The sequence below is a fragment of the Canis lupus genome, chromosome 30 (genome assembly GCF_011100685.1).
Source record: "Canis lupus familiaris isolate Mischka breed German Shepherd chromosome 30, alternate assembly UU_Cfam_GSD_1.0, whole genome shotgun sequence".
Taxonomy (NCBI): Eukaryota; Metazoa; Chordata; class Mammalia; order Carnivora; family Canidae; genus Canis; species Canis lupus.
The window spans coordinates 1250958-1274743 of record NC_049251.1 but is presented as its reverse complement, the minus strand read 5'-3'; the positions used below and the strand labels follow the sequence as shown (position 1 = coordinate 1274743).

General features: G+C 46.6%; 1 protein-coding gene and 1 long non-coding RNA gene across 4 annotated transcripts in view; one reads left to right on the top strand and one right to left on the bottom strand.

Moving 5' to 3' along the window:
- CHRM5 (cholinergic receptor muscarinic 5) overlaps nucleotides 1–14401 on the top strand; it is an 85454-nt gene extending 71053 nt beyond the window's left edge. For both annotated transcript variants that reach the window (XM_038579913.1, XM_038579914.1), the window contains one exon: nucleotides 11607–14401. In XM_038579913.1, the coding sequence (XP_038435841.1) occupies nucleotides 11675–13273 (1599 nt within the window). In that variant the 5' untranslated portion in view covers nucleotides 11607–11674 and the 3' untranslated portion in view covers nucleotides 13274–14401. The remainder of the gene's footprint in view (nucleotides 1–11606) is intronic.
- Nucleotides 1323–21794, bottom strand: LOC111093276. 2 transcript variants are annotated; one of them, XR_005381404.1, is made up of 7 exons: nucleotides 19063–21794; nucleotides 16719–16880; nucleotides 11231–14358; nucleotides 11004–11141; nucleotides 6094–6331; nucleotides 5674–5746; nucleotides 1323–2498 (listed from the first exon to the last, which is right to left on the bottom strand). It is a non-coding gene; the product is annotated as an uncharacterized LOC111093276 (long non-coding RNA). The 2 variants fall into 2 exon arrangements; XR_005381406.1 differs by lacking the exon at nucleotides 11231–14358.
- Between the last annotated feature and the right edge of the window lie 1992 nt (nucleotides 21795–23786).

Below are 23786 nucleotides of genomic sequence, written 5' to 3'. Positions count from 1 at the left end.
GGGAAGGGCGTGCGGACGGCGGGCCCGGGAGGGAGCCCGGCCGGGGCGGGTTAGCGAGTGAGCGCGAGGGTGACGCGGCTGCTCGGCGGCGGCTGGGCTCCGTGGAAGGAAGAAAAGTCCGGACGGGAAGGCTTGCGCTACGGGGGGGCGGGGGGCGACGGCGCGGACACTCCCAGCGAGTCCATTTTTCCTTTCTCTCCCCACTTAACCCCTGATCTTCAAGAAGGAGTATCTGTGAATCACCAACACTGCTGAGAATTCAGGGTTCAGGAGGAGACCGGGAGGACAGGGCAGGTGGGCCTCGGGGGAGAGGCGCGGGCTGCAGCAGGCGGGCGGCCGCGCGGGCGTGGTCCTGGAGCCCCGGGGTCGAGGCCCGCGTCGGGCTCCCTGCGTGGAGCCTGCGCCTGCCCCTCCCTCGCCTGGGTCTCTGCCCCTCTCCCTCTCCTCTCTCTCTCTCTGACTATCGTAAATTAAAAAATAATACTAAAAAATTTTTAAAAAAGAGAGAGCGGTGCGGAACTGGTGGTGGCTGGAAGGGCTCCCAAGTCTGCTTCAGCTTACACTCAGCATGTGAGTGAGTGATTCCCTTATCAGCCCTGTTAGGCAGGTTCCAGCATCATCCTTGTTTTGGAGACGAGAAGCAGCCCTGGAAGTTAAAAGACTTCTTTATGTGGTAGAAATTGGCATTTTAACTCAGGGAGGCTCACTCCAGTGTGTTCTTGTGTGTCACTTATGTAATAGAAAGTTCTGAGACTCATTAATAATTTTACTATTTTTTAAAATCTTATTTATTTATTCATGAGAGACACAGAGAAGCAGAGACACAGGCAGAGGGAGAAGCGGGCTCCATGCAGGGAGCCCGATGTGGGACTCGATCCCTCGGACAACAGGATCACGACCAGGGCCAAAGGCAAATGCTCAACCACTGAGCCACCCAGGTGTCCCAGTAATTCCTTTTTCTTACTAAGTAGTCTTTAAAAAAAAAAAAAAAAAAAAGAATAGACTGGGATCCCTGGGTGGCGCAGCGGTTTGGCACCTGCCTTTGGCCCAGGGTGTGATCCTGGAGACCCAGGATCGAGGCCCACATCGGGCTCCCGGTGCATGGAGCCTGCTTCTCCCTCTGCCTGTGTCTCTGCCTCTCTCTCTCTCTCTCTCTCTCTCTCTCTCTCTGTGACTATCATAAATAAATAAAAATTAAAAAAAAAAAAGCATAGACTGAATAAAAAGTTAGGATTTATTTTTAATTTAGATATTCATGATAGAGCAGAGGGGGCAGGGGGCGGCAGAGACACAGGCAGAGGGAGAAGCAGGCTCCATGCAAGGAGCCCAATGTGGGACTCAATCCCGGGTCTCCAGGATCATGCCCTGGACCAAAGGCAGGCGCTAAACCGCTGAGCCACCCAAGGATCCCCCTTATCCAGTCTATTCTTTTAATCAGGGGAAAAAGAGCAATTGGTTATATGGATACATGAAAGCCATTTTTAACTTTGTATTACAGAAACCACATAAAATTTTAAAAAGCAAGAGCTAAAACTTCCATCATTCCATCAGCATAGCAAGACAAGTGGCTTTCCTTCCCCACCCTTCCCAGTTCTTTCCGATATCCATATATACTTAACACTGTTCATTGCTTCTAATTGCCTGTTTTGTGCCAGGCACATGGCTTGGGCCTGGAGATTAAAAAAAAAAAAAAAAAAGTCATGGTCCCTGCCTTCAGGCAGGTCAGTTTCCACTTTCTTTTTCTTTTTTTTTTTTTTTTTTTTTTAGTTTCCACTTTTCCTAGGATAACCCTGTAAATAGAGGATTCTCCTGGTGTGCTGAGTGCAGAGAAGGGTTCAAAGTGGAGGCCCAAAGGAAGACAAATACTCCCAAATAAGTAGCCCAAGGCCTTGTGAAAAACAGACCCTTTAGCCAAGAGCTAATGGTTAAGCAGAAGTTTGCCTGGTTGATAATTGGGACACGGGAGCGTTCTAGACAGAGGCAACCTCTGAAGGATTAAAACTGCTGAGAAACAACCTTAAACACAGTGACAGAGCAGGCTCTTAGTACTGCCTACATAACACTTCATCTAAACCTCCCAGCAGCCTTATGGAGTTGTACTAGTGTCAGCCCTGTTTTACAGATAAAAAAGGATCTGATACAGACAAGTAACTTCCACCGTCACAGCTTGTAAGTAATTGGATTGGAACCTTGGGCAGCCCAGCTTCAGAGCCTATGCTGTTAACCGCTATGCTCAGAAGATTGTTCTATAAAGGAGAATTCAAATTCTCGGCAGAGCCATTAGGAAAGTACTGGAATAGTCCCAGCCACAAATGATTAGGGCCTAAATAAAGTTGAGCGCCAAGGAGGCGGGTAATGGGAGAACTGATAGGACCTCATGACCGGTTAGTTGTAAGCGGGGCAGGCGGTAAGGTCATGCCCGGGTTCCTGCTTGGTGGTAGTTAATGATGCCACTGGTCGAGAGGCGATACGGTGTTGGAGAGATGTCCCAGGGAAGGCTGTCAGCATAACAGTATTTTTTAACGTTGTATTCTGTATTTTTCTGTGTTACTTCATTGTCTTAACAGTGAACATTCTTGTCAGACACTTCTCGCATAGTACATCAGCTTTTCTCTTTTCCCTCTCCACTAATATCCCACCTTTCCCTTTTTTTTCTTGAATTTCTCCGCACCCCATTTTCCTCATTTTTTTCCATGTCTCTACTTCCAAAATTAAGACTGTCAGTCATACCCAGGGTTCAGTTACTCATCCCCATGTTCAACTCTCAGATTCAATAATCCCACGTCTAGATAAACACTAAACAGGAAGATAAGAGTAACAACAACTATATCCTCTTCCCTGTGCACCATGAAGGAGCTAAGAGGAGATACACACAGATAGAAAAGGCATTTTTTAAGAATGTATTAGACAGGGTCGCCCGGGTGGCTCACAGTTGAGCATTTGCCTTGGGTTCAGGGCGTGACCCCAGGGTCCTGGGATCGAGTCCCACATCAGGCTCCCCACAGGGAGCCTGCTTCTCCTGCTTGTCTCTCTCTCTCTCTCTCTGATAAATAAATTTTTTTTTAAGATTTTATTTATTCATGAGAGACACAGAGAGAGAGAGGCACAGACACAGGCAGAGGGAGAAGCAGGCTCCAGGCAGGGAGCCCGACGCGGGACCCGATCCCGGGTCTCCAGGATCAGGCCCTGGGTGAAGGCGGCACTAAACCTCTGAGCCACCTGGGCTGCCCTGATAAATAAAGTTTTAAAAATCTTAAAAAAAAAAAAAAATTGGACAACCTGGACCCCCCCACACTGGGTGGCCAGGAACTAGGATGCTGTGGTAAATTATCTCTTCCTGATTCTACATTCAGTGACATAAAGTTGGTACTTGAAATGGGTCACGGTAGGAATTTTTACACCACAGAAATTAGCAAATTTTTGCAAGTCAGGGCTTTGTTGCAGTGCGGCTTGTCTCGTGCATTATAGAATGTTTAACTTCATCGCATCCCTGTCCTCTCCCCACTCATTGGTACCCTCAAGCAACACCTCCTCCCCTCAGTCATGACAACCAAAAATGTCTCCAGTTTTTGCCAAATTCCCCTGATGGGCAGAATCATCCTGGATGAGAATCACTAGCAAAAGTTGATTTCACTCTATAACTATCCCACCAAAAGGCTCCAAAATTATGATTGAAAAGATGGACTTCTTTGTGGAGTGTGGAGTGAGAGCTCACATTTATTTAACATTTACTTTGTGCCTGGCACTATTCCAGGTCCTTTATATGCACTAACTTTCAATCTTCATAATAGTCCCTCTAAGATAAATACTATTATTATTCCTGTTCTACAGATAAGAGAACTGAGTCACAAAGGAGTTAAATAATTTGACAGAACTGGGGTTCATACCCGTTCAGTCTGGTTTCAGAATCTGTGTTCTTAAGTCTATGCTGCAGATACCACCAGATTTCCAGAGACTATTACTCTCCCCTTCGCTGTCTGTTAAAGGTTTTTTACAACTCAGCCAGGAGTATTTAGATATGGAGAATTCTGAGGCCCCCTTGCTAACACTTCCTAATTGGAAGGACACCTGTAGCTGAAGTTCTTTCAACCAAGATGTTGAGTGAGTATGCTTTCCTCCTTGATCCTGATCCACATGGAAAAGAGATCTCTCATCAAGGAAAAATGGCACACAAGTACTGCTTGCATTGCAAACTAGAGGCCTTTTGATTTTATAAATAACAAAGGGAAGGAAGATTTTCTACTATTGTGTTAACTTTTGATAGTCTTGATTTTAAAAATATGCCATTGCATGAATAAAAAATTCAGTTTTCCCTTAGGTAGTATTCATGAGACATCAAAAAGAAAGTGCTGAATTACATAGGTAGCTCCTCAAGAAAATAAAGGGTACTTTTTGCATATTTTTAAATATATGTGGCTTGATCATTAAAAAAAAAAAAAAAAAAGAGGCAGCTAATTCCTTAAGGCAATAGTTCTCAAAGTGTGCACCAGCAACATAGCATCACCTGGGAACTTATTAGAAATGCAAATTCTCAGGCCTCACCCTGAACCAGAAACTGGGGATGAGGCTCAGCCATCAGTGGCTTAACACCCATGGCACAGCAGGTGGTTCAGATGCATGCTCAAATTTGAGAACCACTGAATCAAGGTGGTATTTGAGCCTTCAAACATCGTAATCCCAGGAAAGCTCGTAATTTCTAGCCTGACGCCATAGAGCTTATAAACTCTCACTGCTTGATGAAAGTGGATGTTGTGATAGGATGTAAAAATTAAAAAAATAATTTAAAAATAGTTAAAAAGCATTGGCTCTTTGCTAATGAATTTTCATGGAACAAATGCATCTTCCTGATTCTTCTCTTCTTAGCCAGATTTTCTACAGTCTTGGTGATTTCTGATGCATAGCATATAAACTGCAAACTGGAAAGTATCACTAAGGTCTCAGAAGAGGTCTTGGTATTCAGTAGTTTTTGAACAGCCGCCCTCTGGGCTGCAGGGAGGCTGTCCTGTCAGGCCTGAACCCGCTGGGAACCTGACGAGGGTGGGAGCTAGTGAACTGCCTGCCGATGGCAAAGGTGCCCCAGGCCACAGAGCTGGACCCAGGGAACTGCCTGAGATGATAGGCGACTCCCAAATTGGAGAATCCATGACTTGACCCTCCTCACCCTCCAGCCCACTCCTGCTTCCATGTCACAGAGAAGGGGAAGCAATAAGAAAAGAGTGTCCACCTCCCTGTGTCAGAGCCCAGATGCCCTGCCAAGTCCTCTCCTGTTGCTACAAGAAGGTCTCTGCGTCCGCATGGCCTGTGCCCCTGTGGTTGCCCGATGTCCTACTCCACTCCCCTCCCCTCCAGGACATCTCTCCAGCACCTGCTCCCACTCTCTCCTACACACCAGTTTGTACTTCCTAACGGATCGCTCACATTAGCACACGAACATGGTGTGCTTCTGCCTCTCCTAACAACAGCAATTCTTGGCCCCACATCCTAATCCTGCTCCTGCCCCCGTTTCCCTATTCTGTCTCTTGCAGCGCCCCAGGACTCTCCACTCACTCCATAAGCCTCCCCTCAAGGTCTTTCCCGCCACCACCTCTCCAAAGGACCTCCCAAGGTCTCTGTGATCTCCATGCAACCCAGCCCCATAGGCAGGCCCCAGGCTGTCTTTCTTGTTGCACCCACCTCATTTGGTACAGTTCATCCTCCTCCTCCTTGGCTCAGTGTCTTTCTGCTGCTCCCAGAACAATGCACGATCCTCAGAATTCAAAAATAAATACATACATCATGGGGCCCCTGGGGGGCTCAGTCAGCCAAGGGTCGGCCTTCAGCTCAGGCCATGATCCTGGGGTCCCGGGATCGAGCCCCCCCTCGAGCCCCACTCCCACAGCAGAGAGTCTGCTTCTCCCTCTCTCTCTCCTCCCCACCCCCCACCTCGTGTTCTCTCTCTCACCCGTTCTCTCTCTCTCACAGATAAATAAATACATAAAATCTTTAAAAAATAAATACACGCACTTTAAGGCCTTTAAGTCCGCTAGAAGACTTGGACAACACAGTTCGAGCTCCTGGAGCTACAGATTCTCCCGTAAACCTACTCTGCCGTACCTGGCAGCCTTGCTCGTGTCGCAGCACATGGGAGACAGGATGTCTGTCCAGCACTCTGGGGCAGCAAGACAAGGCCGACCCTAGCTGGGGGAAACCCGGCCGGCAGCTCCAAGGCTCGATGGGGCACAGGGCAGCATCCATGGCTGTGGCTTAGGCCTCCATGTAACACAGCCCCACTCTCTTTCCTGTCCACGGAGAAAATACAGTCTTTTCGTGTCCTGCGTGATAGGCCTCTGTCCTAAATGCGAAACAGAGGCTCAACTTAATTCTTCTATCCTCTCTTCTTACAACTATGAAAGTCTGACTGCTTCCCTTCAAGGACTATTGTATATCTCTTTTATCCGCCCCAGGAAATCCAGCACAGTGGTGAACACAGAATGCTTTTAAACACTTGTGTTATCAGTAACATTGTAAGGACTCCATATGGTGACAAATGGGAACTATGCTTATCAGGGTGTGCATTTCAGAAAGTACAGAACAAGACAGATCACTCTCTTGTACACCTGGAACCAATATTGCATGTCACTTCAATTAAAAATAATAAATACATGTCAGAAGTTTTAAAAGCGCATATATCACCTTAAAACTCTGACCCAGGGATCCCTGGGTGGCGCAGTGGTTTGGCGCCTGCCTTTGGCCCAGAGCACGATCCTGGAGTCCCCGGATCGAGTCCCGTGTCAGGGTCCTGGCATGGAGCCTGCATCTCTCTCTGCCTGTTTCTCTGTCTCTCTCTCTCTCTCTCTCTCTCTGTCATATCATTAATAAATAAATAAAATCCCTATTTAAAAAAAACAAAACAAAACTCTGACCCAGATATTACTGTTTCAGTGACATCAGGAAGTCATTTCTCACTGAGGAGGGCACTCGATGGGATGAGCACTGGGTGTTATACTCTGTGTCAGCAAACTGAATTCAAATTTAAAAAAGAAAGAAAAAAATTTTAAAAAGAAGCCATTTCTTAATCACCACATCTTTGACCATATCTTTGGACAGTGTTCTATCAATTAAAAGAGGTTACACAAACCAACTTTAAATACAAACGCGGGAGGCCCCAGTGGTGCAGCGGTTTAGCGCCACCTGCAGCCTGGGGTATGATCCTGGAGACCTGGGATCAAGTCCCATGTGGGGCTCCCTGCGTGGAGACTGCTTCTCCCTCTGCGTCTCAATAAATAAATAAAATCTTTAAAAAAATTTTTTTAAATAAATAAAATAAAATACAAACGAAAAGGCAAATTCAGAGCCTCTTTTATGCACATATTTTGTCACTGCAAGTTCTTCATGATGTCCAACCCAATGCCACCATGTATTTAAGCTAACTTTCTCTTGATGTATCCTTGAAAAAGGAGAGGGCAGGAGGAGAGCAGGTTATGATGATGTCCTGATATCACTGGATTGTAGATTCTATTAAAGTTTTCCATCATGGTTGCTATAGAAACAGTGAAGCAAGGCTCAGGCATAGAGCTCAGAGAAGAGGTATTTCAGAAAAGCAAGGCCTAAGCTCATCTCATGCAAAACCTCAGAAGTCATCAAGGCCACTCCACAAGGAAGAGAGTTCAGGTGATACAGTGTTACCTTTCTTCGCTTTTGTGTTGGTTTGCTTCCTTTGTAAGTTATTGACAACAAAGCAGCAAGATGCAATAGACCCAGAGTTGGGAACAAGGACAATTTCATCATTCTGGGATTTTTGGTCTCCTGTTTGGTGGTAGAAAAATAACCAGGGGTGACTGTTTGCTCTCTGCCAATACTGGCACCCTAGACATAAACTAGGGTAACTTTCCATAAAAGTAGTGGAAATTGGGAACTTTTATTTACTTTTAAAGGTTTTATTTACTTATTTGAGAGAGAGAGAGAGCGCACAAGTGGTGAGGAAGAGCAGAGGCAGAGGGAGAAGCAGACTCCCTGCTGAATAGGGGGCCCGATGCAGGACTTGATCCCAGGACCCCGGGATCATGACCTGAGCCAGAGGCAGACGCTCAACCACTGAGTCACCCAGGCAGGTGTCCTGGAAAATGGGAACTTCTACAGTTTGAGTAACCAAATAAGACCTCAGATGAGTTCTCACCCCCCAGATAACCAATTATATATATTTTATTTGCCTTCACAACCCAAAAAGCAGTAAGAGTTACTGGAAGGGGCACCTGGGTGGCTCAGTCAGTTGAGTGTCTGACTCTTGATTTCAATTCAGGCCGTTATCTTGGGGTCATGGGATTGAGCCCACATTGGGCTCCAAACTCAGAAGAGCTTGTTGAGCTTCTCCCTCCCTCTGCCTCTCCCCCACTTCTCTCTCTCTCTCTCTCTCTCTCTCTCTCTCTCTCTAATAAATAAAGGGCTCCCTGGGTGGCTCAGTCAGTTAAGCATCTGCCTTCAGCTCAGATGATCTCAGGGTCCTGGGATTGAGCCCCACGTTGGACTTGCTGCTGAGCAGGGAGCCTGTTTCTCCCTCTGCCCCTGCCCCTGCTGTGTTCTCTCTTGCTCTCTCTCAAATAATAAAATAAAAATTAAAAAATTGTGGGACCCAGGAAATTTAACAAAAATCCCCTACCCCTGGCCAAGCAGAGCAGGACTGACTCCATTTTGTGCTGTACCCGTCTTGTGCCGACCTGCTTAGGGCACTGCCCCACCCTAGTCAAGTCCAGGGCACACCCTAACCGGAAATCCAGCTCAGTGATAGGCCAGTTCAAATGGATACTTTAGGGTAAAATACAACTCAGTCGGCCACCTGCGAGTGGACCAGCAGGACTGTGCAACTTTCTGCGTATCCCATGGGCCACTGGCCCCTATAAAGTTGCTACGCCTCTTAGTCTCAGGGTCCAAGTCCCTGCTCCGCTGTGTCGGGTGCACTTGGACTCAAGCTCCAGCTTGTAAAGAAACCCTAGTGTGTTTGCGTCGGTGTCGGCTCCTCGGTGGTTTCTTGGATTCGCAATCTTGGACACAACAAAATCATTTTAAAAAATACCTTCACAGCAACATCTAGACTCAGGTGTTTGACCAAACAATTGGCAACTGTAGCATAGCCAACATGACACAAAAAAAATCCACCATCGCACTATTTAATATACAAAATCATTAAAATGTAGGGGTCTTGCGTCATCCCATAGTCTGATTTCCTTATTTTTATAAATGAGGAAACAGGTCAGAGAGGAAAACCCCTGAGTATACACATGTGGTCACAGGAGAATGTGCACATCCAAATTCCCAGGACCCTTTATAAATTGCTTACTACCTTCTAATAAAATTAAATAGGAAAGATTAAATCCTTCCAACACACAATTTATTTCTGTTTTGAAGACTTGAGAAAAAATCATCATGTCTCCTCCACGTCTCAGGCTTTCCAACTTGATGCCTCGGGTTTTGGGTTTGTTTTGTTGTTGTTGTTGTTGTTGTTGTTGTTGTTTTTATTCCAATTCCAGTTAGCTAACATAGAGTGGTATATTAGTTTCAAGTGCACAGGGACTCAACAACTCTGTACATCACCTGGCACCCATCACAGAAAGTGCCCCCCCATAATCCCCATCCCCCTCTTACCTCCCCTCTGGTGACCATCAGTTTGTTCTCCATAGTTAAGAGCCTATTTCTTGGTTTGCCCCTTTCTCTTTTTTTTCCCTTTGCTTATTTGTTTCGTTTCTTAAATTCCACAAGAGTGAAGTCATATGTTTGTCTTTCTCCAACTGACTTATTTCACTTAGCTTTTTACTCTAGCTCTATCCAGGTCATTGCAAGTGGCAAGATTTCATTCTTTTTTTTTTTTTTTTTTTAAGATTTTATTTATTCATGATAGACATAGAGAGAGAGAGAGGCAGAGACACAGGTAGAGGGAGAAGCAGGCGGAGCCCAACACGGGACTGGATCCCGGGAGTCCGGGATCACGCCCTGGGCCAAAGACAGGCGCTAAACCCCTGAGCCACCTAGGGATTCCCCCCCCCCTTTTGTTTAAAGATTTTCAAGATTTCTTTGGAAATCTTTTCTTTTTATAGCTGAGTAATATTCCATTTTATAGGGGCACCTGGGTGGCTCAGCGGTTGAACGTCAGTCTTCAGCTCAGCACATGATCCTAATGTCCTGGGATCTAGTCTCACACTGGGCTCCCTGCAGGGAGTCTGCTTCTCCCTCTGTCTATGTCTCTACCTCTCTCTGTGTGTCTTTCATGAGCAAATAAATAAAATCTTTAAAAAAAAAAAGAAAAGGAAAATTGACTTTTATTTTTAAAAGTTTGAATTTGTCAGTGGATGTTGATTAAATTACATCCATTAAATGGGATAACGTGCAGTCATTAAAATGAAAAAAAAGAGCTCTAATCAAAAGACATGCTGATACAAAAGATGTGCATTGGGACGCCTGACTGGCTCAGTTGGAGGAGCATGCAACTCTTGATCTTGGGATCACAAGTTTGAGTCCCACGTTGAACATAGAGATTACTTCAACAAAATAAATCTTATAAGAAAGAACGGTATCCATGATGATTTGTTAAGTAAAAAACAAAATTTTGAGTGTAGACATTAAAAAGTCACCTCTTTAAAAATAATTGTATTTAAATATTTGTTAGCATATGCATAGGTAGGGGAGAGCATTGATTACCTCTGCAAGATTCGGTTAAAGGAGGCTTGTTTTCTTTTCTTTTCTTTTTTTTTTTAAGATTTTATTTATTTATTTGAGAGAGAGAGAAAAAAAAAATAAAAGCAGCAGGGAGGGCAGAGGGAGAGGGAGAAGCAGACTCCTGCTGACGGAGAGCCCAATGTGGGGCCCCATCGCAGGACCCGGAGATCATGACCTGAGCCAAAGGCAGATGCTTGACCGACTGAGCCACCGAGGGCCCCTGTTTCCTAAGCTATACATTTTGACATTTTTTGAGCTTTTACAAGAAAATCTTACTTTATAATCAGAAAATAAAATAATTTAAACATTTCTATTACCTGGCAAATAGCTCAAGAGCGGGGGTAGGTGAGCAGCAGCAGCTGGTGCTCATGGGAAGCCAGCACAAACGTCAGGGGGGAGTGTTGTGCTGCGGTCCTGCCTCACAACATGGCCTCAGTAATGGTTAATAGCTGAACCTAGAATCAAACTCAATCATAGCTGGTAAAGGGACGATAGAGTCCATACGACATCTCTTCCCCCAGAGCATGACACACTGGGTACTTACCACTGCGAGCTTAGGAAACAGAGCGTTTGCCCCTAACGTCGTCGCAACCCAGAGTGACTTCAACTTCCCTGCTTGCTTCTCTTCTTTGCTCCCCACGTACCCGGTTCCCTTTCCTTCCCCCTCTTCTTTAAATTGCCTATTGGAAACACAAGAGGGCAGCAGCCCCAGGTGCAAGAAAGGCTCCCAGGCTCTGGTAACTTCCAGAAAGCAAAGGGATGGCGCTGCTGCAAGACTGTCACCAAGGCTTTCAGAGATTTCCACATCCTGCTCTGAATGTGTGTGGCCATGCTTAATATTCTATTGCACATGATAAGCAATGAGTGGGGCAGAGATCCATTGCTGGTGAGTGGGGTTAACACAGTTACCTCTCTTCCAGGTGCTGACCAAGAGGAGGTGAGAGAGGAAAGAGATGGTCTAGAAACCAAGACTTAACCCTATTTAAGGATGGAAGAGGAACCTTATCACAACACCAGCACTGTCAATGGCACCCCAGTAAGTCACCAGCCTCTGGAACACCATGGGTTGTGGGAGATCATCACCATTGCAGCCGTGACTGCTGTGGTCAGCCTGGTCACCATTGTGGGCAACATCTTAGTCATGATCTCCTTCAAAGTCAACAGTCAGCTGAAGTCAGTTAACAACTATTACCTGCTCAGCTTGGCCTGTGCCGATCTCATCATTGGGATTTTCTCCATGAACCTCTACACCACCTACATCCTCATGGGACGCTGGGTGCTCGGGAGTCTGGCTTGTGACCTCTGGCTTGCACTGGACTATGTGGCCAGCAATGCTTCTGTCATGAACCTTCTGGTGATCAGTTTTGACCGTTACTTTTCTATCACAAGACCTCTGACCTATCGGGCCAAGCGTACCCCAAGAAGAGCTGGCATCATGATTGGCCTGGCCTGGCTAATCTCCTTCATCCTTTGGGCACCGGCGATCCTCTGCTGGCAGTACCTGGTTGGGGAGCGGACAGTGCCACCAGATGAGTGCCAAATCCAATTCCTCTCCGAGCCCACCATCACTTTTGGCACTGCCATCGCTGCCTTCTACATCCCTGTTTCTGTCATGACCATCCTCTACTGCCGAATCTACCGGGAAACAGAGAAGCGAACCAAGGACCTGGCCGACCTCCAGGGCTCTGACTCCATGGCCGAAGCTGAGCCAAGAAAGCCAGCTCAAAAGGCTCTGCTGACATCCTGCTTTAGCTGCCCTCGGCCCACGCTGGCCCAGAGGGAGAGGAATGAAGCCTCCTGGTCATCCTCCCACAGGAGCACCTCCACCACTGGGAAGCCATCCCAAGCCATGGGCCCAAGCACCGAGTGGGCCAAAGCTGAGCAGCTCACTACCTGTAGCAGCTGCCCTTCCTCAGAGGATGAGGACAAGTCCACTGCTGACCCTGTCTTCCAAGTAGTCTACAAGAGTCAGACCAAGGAAAGCCCAAGGGAAGAATTCAGTGCCGAGGAGACCAAGGAAACTTTTGTGGAAGCTCAAGCTGAAAAAAATGACTATGACACCCAAAAATACTTCTTGTCCCCAGGTGCTGCTCATAGATCCAAGAGTCAGAAATGTGTGGCCTATAAGTTCCAATTGGTGGTAAAAGCTGATGGGACCCAGGAGGCCAACAACAGCTGTCACAAGGTTAAAATCATGCCCTGCTCCTTCCCAGTGTCCAAGGATCCTTCCACAAAAGGCCTGGATCCCAACCTCAGCCATCAAATGACCAAACGAAAAAGAATGGTCCTTGTCAAGGAGAGGAAAGCAGCGCAGACTTTGAGTGCCATTCTCCTGGCGTTCATCATCACCTGGACCCCTTATAACATAATGGTCCTGGTTTCCACCTTCTGTGACAAATGTGTCCCAGTCACCCTGTGGCACTTGGGCTACTGGTTGTGCTATGTCAACAGTACCGTCAACCCCATTTGCTATGCCCTCTGCAACAGAACCTTCAGGAAGACCTTTAAGATGCTGCTACTCTGCCGATGGAAAAAGAAAAAAGTAGAAGAGAAGTTGTACTGGCAGGCGAACAGCAAGCTCCCCTGAAAAGTCAACAACGCCTCTCAGAAGAGTCACCATGGTCAATTCCCTTTGAGGATGGGTGAGTTGATCCTGGTTTAATTCTTTCAAAAGAACATCTGTCATTTTGGACACCTGAGGACTTTGTGGAGCTTGAGATCCATAACCAAAGGAAGGAGTCACAGCTGCCACAAGTGCTGCCATATTCAATGATTCTTGTCTATAACCAAGGTCACCTCATGCTACTGGGGTTTGCTGTTAAAGTGAAGAGACAGACTTGTGTCCTTTCACAGGATGAGGAATGCTGAATCACAGTGAACAGTGACTTAGGGAATTTCTGTTCCCTGACCTTTTGGGGAGCAGCAGGGACTGGGTGGAAACCTTCCCTGCAGAAACCTGTGTTGAGGTTTTGTGCAATATATTTGTGTCTATTAAGTTGTCTCCTATCAGAACTGGGAGACTGTGTCACCTGTTCAGCTGGCTTCTAAGACTCTACTTCTTTATAAACTAGTCAGTATTATGCAGCTACTACATGTTCTGTACTGTGGTACGTTTTTTTGTCCCTACATCTGAGTGAAGCTCTCCCCTTTCCTTTTACAACCGATCCCAACTCCTGGTACCCATGGAAACCATGCTGGTCTCCACATTACCATCCTTTCTTCTCAGAATCCTGGGTCTGGAAGGACACCGAAACCCGATCCCATCCAATCCTACACAGGGGCCTCTACTCTGCTGGTAAAGGCCGTCAAATCTCCACAGTTATTTTCGTTTTTACCAGTGAGAATTTTTTTCCTTTTATCTAAACAGATATTGTGTATTGTGTTCTGTGCCTACGTGGGCCTAACCATCCATGCTCTGTTCTAAGGAAAACTACATGATTGCATAAAGATCTTCTCTGGGCTATTTAATTATGATTCCTTTCATTGTTTCCAGAGGCCTTATTTTCCAATCTCCACCAGGCAAACCTGAGGCAAATGTGGAAAACAAATTTGGTTTCACCCCACTTTTTTGAAATTCTTCCATAACTCTTTTGCCAGCGTCCAATTTCTCTCATCCAGATGCAATTCACAGCCAGGCACAAGCAGGTCATGGTGCTGCTTCAGTCAGAAGTGCTATTTGGAGGGACAGAAGGGGAAAGGCTTTCTTTCTTTCTTTTTTTAATAGGTACTTCAAATCATGGCTCAGAAATGACTTATTCATTCCTCTCCAAATTCACCAGCAAGATGAGAAGCTCAGAAAAGTATGGTTGAGGTCCAGTGACACTGGTGATAGTTATTAAAAATGAAAGCCTCATCTTGAAAAACAAAATGTAGATCACAGTAATATATAAAAATAAAATTTATCAATATAGCATACATTAGAGCATCAAAATGATCAAAAACTAAATTCAATTGAAATTTCTCTGTATATGAACAGACTGAATCTAAGGTGGGTTGTTTTTGTTTTTTTTTAATTTATGATAGTCACACAGAGAGAGAGGCAGAGACACAGGCAGAGGGAGAAGCAGGCTCCATGCACCGGGAGCCCAACGTGGGATTCGATCCCGGGTCTCCAGGATCACGCCCTGGGCCAAAGGCAGGCGCTAAACCGCTGTGCCACCCAGGGATCCTGGGTTGTTCTTTTTTTTAATTCTGAGAATAAAGCAATGTGCAAGATACAAACTATAAAACAGCATGTGATGAATAAAAGACCCACAAAGAAAGCAGCAGGGCAGTACACAGTGAGGATTTTAAAGACGAAGCACTCCAGTTGGACAGCACCTTGGCTGATTATACCTGCGAATGTGTTTTAACATCTCCAGGCTTCATTTCCCTTAATGTAGACCATTTGTTTACAACCCTATTTGCTGAGGGAATGGAAAATAGCTGCTTTAGTGGCCCCAGGAATTGTGAATGTGCTTGAGTGTAGGAAAGTTTCCACCTCCCCCCTGAAAAGGGAGTCAGCCTGTTACACCAAGTCCCAAGAAGGTTTCAGGGCAGGACAAAGCAGGTACACGCGGGCCTCTCCCCAGGCCTTGTGGGAACTTGGTGAAGTTGAGATGAAGCATCTCAGAAGCAATACAGCTGCTGAGCCTTCATCAAGGGCAGGTTGAAGCCTGCCAAGAATTTCACGGAGAAAATTAATTAACTGGCTCAGTTCTCAGGAGATGCTCCCAGGCCGACATGAGGCCAATGGGGCTGTGACTTCATAAGCAAACCTGCTCCAACAGCTCTAGGTAAACAGTTGGTTCTTTTAGTTTAAGGCTTTGATTTGTGACAAAAATGAAAATCCCACTTGGAGCCTACATTGGCCATTCACTGTCCACAGTAGAAACATGGTCTAATTCAAACAAAAGAATGCAGAACCGGGGAGGGGGAGGGGGCGCCTTGGGTGGCTCAGTGGTTGAGCATCTGCCTTGGGCTCAAGGTGTGATCCTGCATCGGGCTCCCCACAGGGAGCCTCCTTCTCCCTCTGCCTGTGTCTCTGCCTGTCTCTCTTGAATGAATAAATACAATCTTTAAAAAAGAAAAGAATGCAGAACCAGTGGGGAGGGATGGAGGGACGGACACTAGGGCACATTTTTCATACTCAATTGCCTAGGACTTGCCCTTTTGTGTGTATCTTTTGTGAAGTTAATTGAAAGGCCTACACTTCCTTTTCTTTTTATATCACCGGCTCTCGGAGGCAGCCAGTTCTACATACTACTATGCCCCTTGACATTTACAGTGGACAACTTGATATTCCAGTCCAGAGATTAGGTACAGATTTCACAATTACAAAGAGGCAGACCTCAGCTTCGCCCTTAAAGGACATTCCCCTAAAAGAGCACAGCAGTGGCCAGGAATATTTAACAAAAATTGTACTGAAAACAGATCCCTTGACAAGCCATCAAATTCACAGTCAAGGGGAAACAAACCACAACGTCAGCAACATAGCAGCATCCAGCAGGTAACGAGTCAAAGCTTACATGGTCTACCACACACAGAGCTGGGGAGACTGAGGGTGTAAAAGGCTAAGATCTGCAGTCAGCTCATGCCCACCCACCCGCCGGGTCCCTGTAGTTTACAGTTGGATTCATTCATTCTGAGGACCTCACCACAGGCCCTGTTTTAAAGAAGTTTCGTTTCCCCTAGGTGTTTCTTTCTTTCTTTTTTTTTTTTTTTTTTTTATGTCAAGGTGTATGTCTGGTACAACAAGATGCTCCGGGCTCATCTTTCCTATTCATACGTCAGCCCAGGAGTCAGCCATTTTTCAGGGAGTGCTGGTTCTAGGGGCACCTGGCTGGCTCAATTGATGGAATACGTGACTCTTGACCTCAATGTCGTAAGTTCAAGACCCATGTTGGGTGTAGAACATATTTAAAATGTAAAAAAAAAAAGGAATGCTGGTTTTATCAAGTAAAGAATGATACCTGGCTCCAATATAGACTTAGGATATATTTGTTGCTATTGAGCCCTTTCAGGAATTAGAAATATGTACAATGTATACTTACCAAAAATGAGTTCATATTGGCATCTGCAATTCCAATCATCATAGGGTTCTTCCCGCTCCATATTTATATCTGTATCTCTTGTCTCCAACAGTGAGAATCATCATTTATTCATGTGCTCAATTTGCTCCATCCTTTGATAATAGTTTCAAAATTGCAAAACCCCTATCATTGTGAAAAACCAACCTTTTAGTAAAGTTCCAATATTTGTTTGCGGTTCTTCCATCTGAAGGTTGAAGGTGCATAGTCAAGTTACTAATTATTTGTGTTCATCTTATTTCTTTCACTTGAAATCTGTTAGATTTGTTTCTGTTGGTATTCAATTTAAGAACTTTGCATTCTTATTTTTTTTTAACAAGTAAAATGTTAACATGGTTGTAAAAGTCAATTCTATACAAAATGATGTACTTAGCTCCATTCCCCACCCCTTTCATCCCATTCCCACCTCCTCATACAAGAGAATGCAACAGATTTTCTTCATTCTCTTATGGAGGCCGAGAAAAATTAAGGCCATTCCACCTCAAGTTTAGCATTAGCACAAGTACAGCCATCTTAGGCCTCTGGGAATAAGAGCTGAACTTTACAGGAAAAACTGCAGAATGTCCTAGGCAGGGAATCCCACATCGGAAAGACAATAAAGCTCAGAATGCCCTCAGCAGAGAATCCTGTATCAGATCTTAAGAAACTCCCCACCCTTTTCCCCATATTAGAATGGAAAAAATTCCTCCACCCCTTCTGAAGATCCCCTAGACCAGCCCATAAAAAACCCAGCTGTAACCCACTTCGGGTCCAAGTCCCTGCTCCGCTGTGTGGGGTATACTTGGACCCAAACTCGAGCTTGTAAATAAACCCTCGTGTGTTTGCATCGGTGTCGGCTCCTTGGTGGTTTCTCGGATTCGCGATCTTGGGCACAACATTTGGGGGCTCGTCCGGGATCCGAGAGACCCCCAGGACCCTATCCGGAGGGTCCCACGCGTGGAGAGTGCACTCAACCTTTTCCACCTTTTGCGCGCATATTTTCTGAGAGCTCTAAACTGTACTTTTACCTGTAGGAATTCCAATCTGTATTGGGTCGACATTGGCTTAGGCGGACGTGCTGGCGGGCCACGACCGGGGGATCTTGAGGAGACGTCCTTTGCCCCTGCCTGGAGGACAGGGTCCTCATCTGTAAGGAGGGCCGCTGCCAGCCCTTCGAGTTACTGTTTTATCTCCGCGGCTGCACTGGGACGTTTGTCTGTTACTGTGTTCTTGTTAACTGTTTTGCACGCCGGTCTGTGTTACTGTGTTCTTGCGTTTGACTGTGTTATTTGTTAACTGTCACAACTGTCTGTGCCTTGGTGTGGACGAGGGACATAATGGGGCAGACACAAACCACTCCCCCCCCCATCCCTTATGGTCTCCCACTTCTCAGATGTTAAGGAAAGAGCTCACAATCTGAGCACAAACATACGGAAAGGGAAATTTTGAACTTACTGCATGTCAGAATGGCCAACCTTTGACGTGGGATGGCCCCGAGAAGGAACTTTCCACCTACCTATTATCTTACAGGTTAAGGTCGCGATCTTCAGGGATAAACCAGACAGCCACCCTGACCAGATGCCCTACATCCTGGTCTGGTAGGACATGATTGAGAATCCCCCTCCTTGGCTAAAACTATTTTTACCCCCCAAAGCAGGACCTACCAAGATTCTAGCCTTGCGGAAAGGCAGAGAAGGAGACCAACTCTAAGACAAAAGAGCCTCTTTATCCAGTTTTACAGGATTCCTCACTGGAGGACCTGATCCTCCCACCGCCCTACTGGGCACCCCCTCGCCCTTCCACCTCCCCCACCACCAGAGGTACGGGGGGCTGCAGAAGGGGCGCCCCCCTCCCAGATGAGGGAATTCCTGTGCCAGCAGCGGGGATGTGCGGTGGGACCCAATGGGTGGTCCCACCCCCTAACAGGGGCCTGCAGACTCCACCGCCCTTCCCCTCTATGCCATGGGGCCCCCCGACGAGACTGGCGGACAGCTAATGTTGTACTGGCCATTCTCCACCAGTGATTTATATAATTGGAAAACCCAAAATGCAAAGTTCTCTGATAATCAGAGATCTTTTTTTTTTTTTTAAGTTTCAGTTTATTTTATTTATGATAGTCACACAGAGAGAGCAAGAGAGAGAGAGAGAGAGAGAGAGAGAGGCAGAGAGAGAAGCAGGCTCCATGCACCGGGAGCCCGATGTAGGATTCGATCCGGGGTCTCCAGGATCACGCCCTGGGCCAAAGGCAGGCGCCAAGCCGCTGCGCCACCCAGGGATCCCCAATCTGAGAGATCTAATCGGGCTTTTAGATACTGTTCTCTTTACTCACCAGCCTACTTGGGACTGCCAACAGCTCTTGCAGGTTCTCTTCACCACCGAGGAGAGAGAACGAATCAGGTGGAAGCCCGGAAGTCTGTCCTGGGAGAGGACAGACAGCCGACTCAAAACCCAGACCTCAGAAATGCTGCCTTCCCCTTATCCCGCCCCACCTGGGACCACAACTCGGCTGAAGGTAAGGAGAGACTCCGGGTCCACCGCCAGACTCTAATGGCAGGCCTCCAGGCTGCCACGTGCAAACCTACCAATCTGGCCAAGGTATATGGTGTGAGACAGGGCAAGGATGAGAGTCCAGCAGCCTTCTTAGAGAGAGTCATAGAGGCTTTTAGGCAGTACACCCCTATGAACCCAGAAGCCCCAGAAACAAAGGCTGCAATTATCACGGCTTTTGTTAACCAGGCGGCTCCCAACATTAAAAAGAAATTGCAAAGAGTAGAGAGACTGGGAGAGAAAAGCTTGCAGGACTTAGTAATAGTAGCAGAAAGAGTCTGTAATAATAGAGAAAGTCCAGAAGAGCAACAAACCAAACCAAGCGACCAGTAGACCTGAAACCTGGTCAAGATCCTGCTGGCCACAACCATGGATGACCCACGGGAAAGACAGAGGCACCTCAAGAAGCTTGGATGGCTTCTTGGTCCCCATCGGGAGCGCCCTAAACTGAACAAATGTGCCCATTGCAAGGAAAAGGGCCACTGGGTGAAAGACTGTCTTAACAAAAGGCCCCTGCCAAGATCTTGGAGATGGAGGACCTGGACGATTAGGGGAGTCAGGGTTCGGCACCCCTCCCCGAGCCCAGGGTAACTCTCGGAGTAGAGGGGCAACCTGTTGAATTCCTAGTGGACACTGAGGCACAACACTCAGTTTTATTACAACCCCAAGGGAAATTGGCAAGCAAGACTTCATAGGTGCAAGGGGCCACGGGCATCAAACAGTACTCGTGGACTACCCAAAGAATTGTGGATCTCGGCATGGGCCAGGTATCCCACTCCTTCATGGTCATCCCTGAGTGTCCTACCCGTTGTTAGGTCAGGATTTGCTCACCAAGATGGGGGCACAAATTCGCTTCCACCCCGAAGGAGCAAAAATCCTAAACAAGGAGGGGCACCCAATTCAGGTGCTTGTCCTGAGTTTAGAAGACGAATAACAAGAAGACCATCAATTACTTAACACTGCCCCCTCCAGATTCCCCCACCAGTGTCTCAGATAAAAACTGATGATGGGGAGCAAATTGATTGACTTTAAGTGGATCCAGATGGGACATAGCAAATAGGTCTTGAAAATTATCACTACTAAGCCTGAAACTTTTATGCTATTGAGGCTTACTGAAGGTCACATAAGTTGTTATCATTTTGCAATTTGTTAGTAAAAAATTGGCTAAACTGATGGCTAATTGTCTGTTTCCAAGTTTTCATAAGTAATTGTTAAGATACCTTTCAAAGTCCTTGGTAACCTGAAACCTTAGTTACACTTTGATGATAAATGGAATTAAATTCATCGGACATCTAGGTCTTTTCCAAACAGGAAAAAGTGCTGAAACGTTGATTTGAATCTGTTGGTGAACATGCTTTGTACTTAACTGTTTCATAAATTAGCCGTCTAAAGAGTTCTGGTGTTCAAAATTCGGTTACTCCTTAGTTTTCATTGGACACTAAGGTTCCTAAGAATGGAAAAACTCTGCTAAAGTAAGACTGATGACTGATAAAGAAAGCAACTCTGTATGTAGAAAAGGAGATATGTAAGAAAAATGTAAGGAATGGGAATATATTTTTGTTCAAGGTAAAAGAAAGTAATTTTGTCCCAAATGAGACTGACTGGAAAGAAATGGCTTGGGACAAATTCTGAATGCAGAGGAAGGTGTAAAAGGGTTGTGAAAGGAAATCCTTGGAAAGGAATTTTAGATGTGGTCAGGACAGACTAAGATCAAAGTAAATGGATTTTAAAGTACAAGAGTATAAGATTAAAAGTCTACTTTCTGTGCAAAAGTTTCCTTGATTTGTTGGTCTGCTCTTGATAAGAGCAGCAGTTTTGTCCGAGAAGGAGTCAGATCCGCGGGGGCAGCCGCGACCTCGGAGACGGAGACCGTCTGGGCGGAGCCACTGGCAGCGGAGCGTCGGCTCAACGGGCAGAACTGACCGCACTGGCCAAGGCGCTGACCGTGGGGGAAGGTGAACGAATCAACATCTACCCCGACAGCGGGTCCGCCCTCGCCGCCGCTCACGTCCACGGAGCCCTTTACAGGGACAGAGGGCTTCTGACAGCAGAGGGAAAAAAACTACTAAAAACAAAACAGAGATCCTTGAACTCCTGAGGGCCCTCTGGCTGCCCAAGGCACCATCATCCACTGTCCAGGACACCAGAGGGCAGACACACCAGTAGCGGGGGAAACCTGCTGGCCGACTCAGAAGCTAAGGAGGCGGCCCTTCTGGTGACCCAGGTTTTAACAACCACGCGACCTGATCCGGGGGCCCGACCCTGCCCGACACCCCCAACTATACTGACACTGACTTACACTGGATCAAGTGCTTGCGTGGCTGGTGGAGGGCCGCAGACTCCAGCATCATCCTGCCAGAGGAACTGGGACGGCGAGTCCTATCCAAAATGCATCGGAGTACTCGGGAACAAGGAAGATGGAAGACCTCCTACGACATGCAAAGATCACTATTAAAAACTCTCGAGGTAAAACCTGGAAAATATGGGTACAAGTATTTACTAGTGTTTGTAGATACTTTTTCAGGATGCACAGAGGCATTTCCCACCAAACATGAAACGGCACAGACCGTGACCAAGAAACTGCTGGAAGACATCTTACCGAGGTATGGTTTTCCTGTTAAGATTGGGTCAGACAACGGCCCAGGATTCGTCTCTAAGGTAACACAGGGAGTGGCACTAGTACTTGGGGCAGATTGGAAATTACATTGTGTATATAGGCCCTAAATCTCAGGACAGGTAGAGAGGATGAACAGAACGTTAAAGGAGACCTTAACTAAACTAAGCGACTAAATTAGCCCTGGAGACTGGCGGGGACTGGGCGACTCTCCTCCCCTTCGCCCTATATAGGGTGAGGAACTCCCCATATAAGATGGGACTGACTCCCTATGAGATCATGGTCCGTCTTCCTCCACCTATTATCCCCAATTTAAAACCTGAGGTGCTTGCTGAATTTGATGATCACCAACTCCTTTTCTCCCTCCAAATGTTACAACGAACCCATGAGCAGGTGTGGCCTAAGCTGAGGGCCCTCTACGAGACTGGGCCACCCCCGGGCCCCCATCAATATCGGCCAGGTGACTAGGTGTACGTGCGGAGATACCAACACCAGACACTTCGACCTTGCTGGAAGGGACCCTACCTCGTGATCCTGACCACTCCCACCGCTCTCAAGGTCGACAGGATTACTCCCTGGGTCTGCTACATCCATGTCCGGCCAGCTGATCCAGAGGCCTTCTCAAGGACTTTGTTCCAGAATGGAAAGGCCAACCAGACAAGGACAATCCCCTAAAGCTAAGACTGCGCCGTTCTCACTTACCCCACTAATGTTGCTTATGCTCTGTCCCTTCGTGCCAGAACCAATCCCCATCAGCCGTTTAAAAATGTGCACCCAATTCAGCCTTGCTTTTAAAGTCTTTTAAGGTTTAAAAAGATAGGAGCATCTTAACTGTAGAGAGGCTTTTGCAAGGGGGGGGGGTTATGTGCTGCCCCAAATGAGGAGTGTTGCTTCTTTACTGACCACTCAGGAATAGTCCGGGAATCTATGGCAAAAGTCAGAAAAGGTTTGGCTAGTCGTAAACGGGAGCAAGAACAGCAACAAGGTTGGTTTGAATCATGGTTTAATCATTCCCACTGGCTCACTCTGAGACCAGCCTGCACCCATGATTGGGTCCTTCCTTAGGTCCTCTGAGAGGGGAAAATGTGGAGGTGGAGAAAAATTAAGGCCATTCCACCTCAAGTTTAGCATTAGCACAAGTACAGCCATCTTAGGCCCCTGGGAATAAGAGCTGAACTTTACAGGAAAAACTGCAGAATGTCCTAGGCAGGGAATCCCACATCGGAAAGACAATAAAGCTCAGAATGCCCTCAGCAGAGAATCCTGTATCAGATCTTAAGAAACTCCCCACCCTTTCCCCCATATTAGAATGGAAAAAATTCCTCCACCCCTTCTGAAGATCCCCTAGACCAGCCCATAAAAAACCCAGCTATAACCCACTTCGGGTCCAAGTCCCTGCTCCGCTGTGTCGGGTGCACTTGGACCCAAGTTCGAGCTTGTAAATAAACCCTCGCGTGTTTGCATCGGTGTCGGCTCCTTGGTGGTTTCTCGGATTCGCAATCTTCGGCACAACACTCTGAATTATTAGTGTTATTTTTTTTTAATTGGAAGATTTTTTTTAAGATTTTATTTATTTATTCATGAGAGAGAGAGAGAGAGAGAGAGAGAGAGAGAGGCAGAGACATAGGCAGAGAGAAGCAGGCTCCATGCACCGGGAGCCTGATGTGGGATTTGATCCCGGGTCTCCAGGATCGCGCCCTGGGCCAAAGGCAGGTGCCAAACCACTGTGCCACCCAGGGATCCCCCCAACAGACACATTAAAAAATGCTCTATATCACTCGGCATCAGGGAAATACAAATCAAAACTACAATGAGATATCACTTCACATGGGTCAGAATGGCTAAAATTAACAAGACAGGAAACCACAGGTGTTGGCAAGAAAGGGGAACCC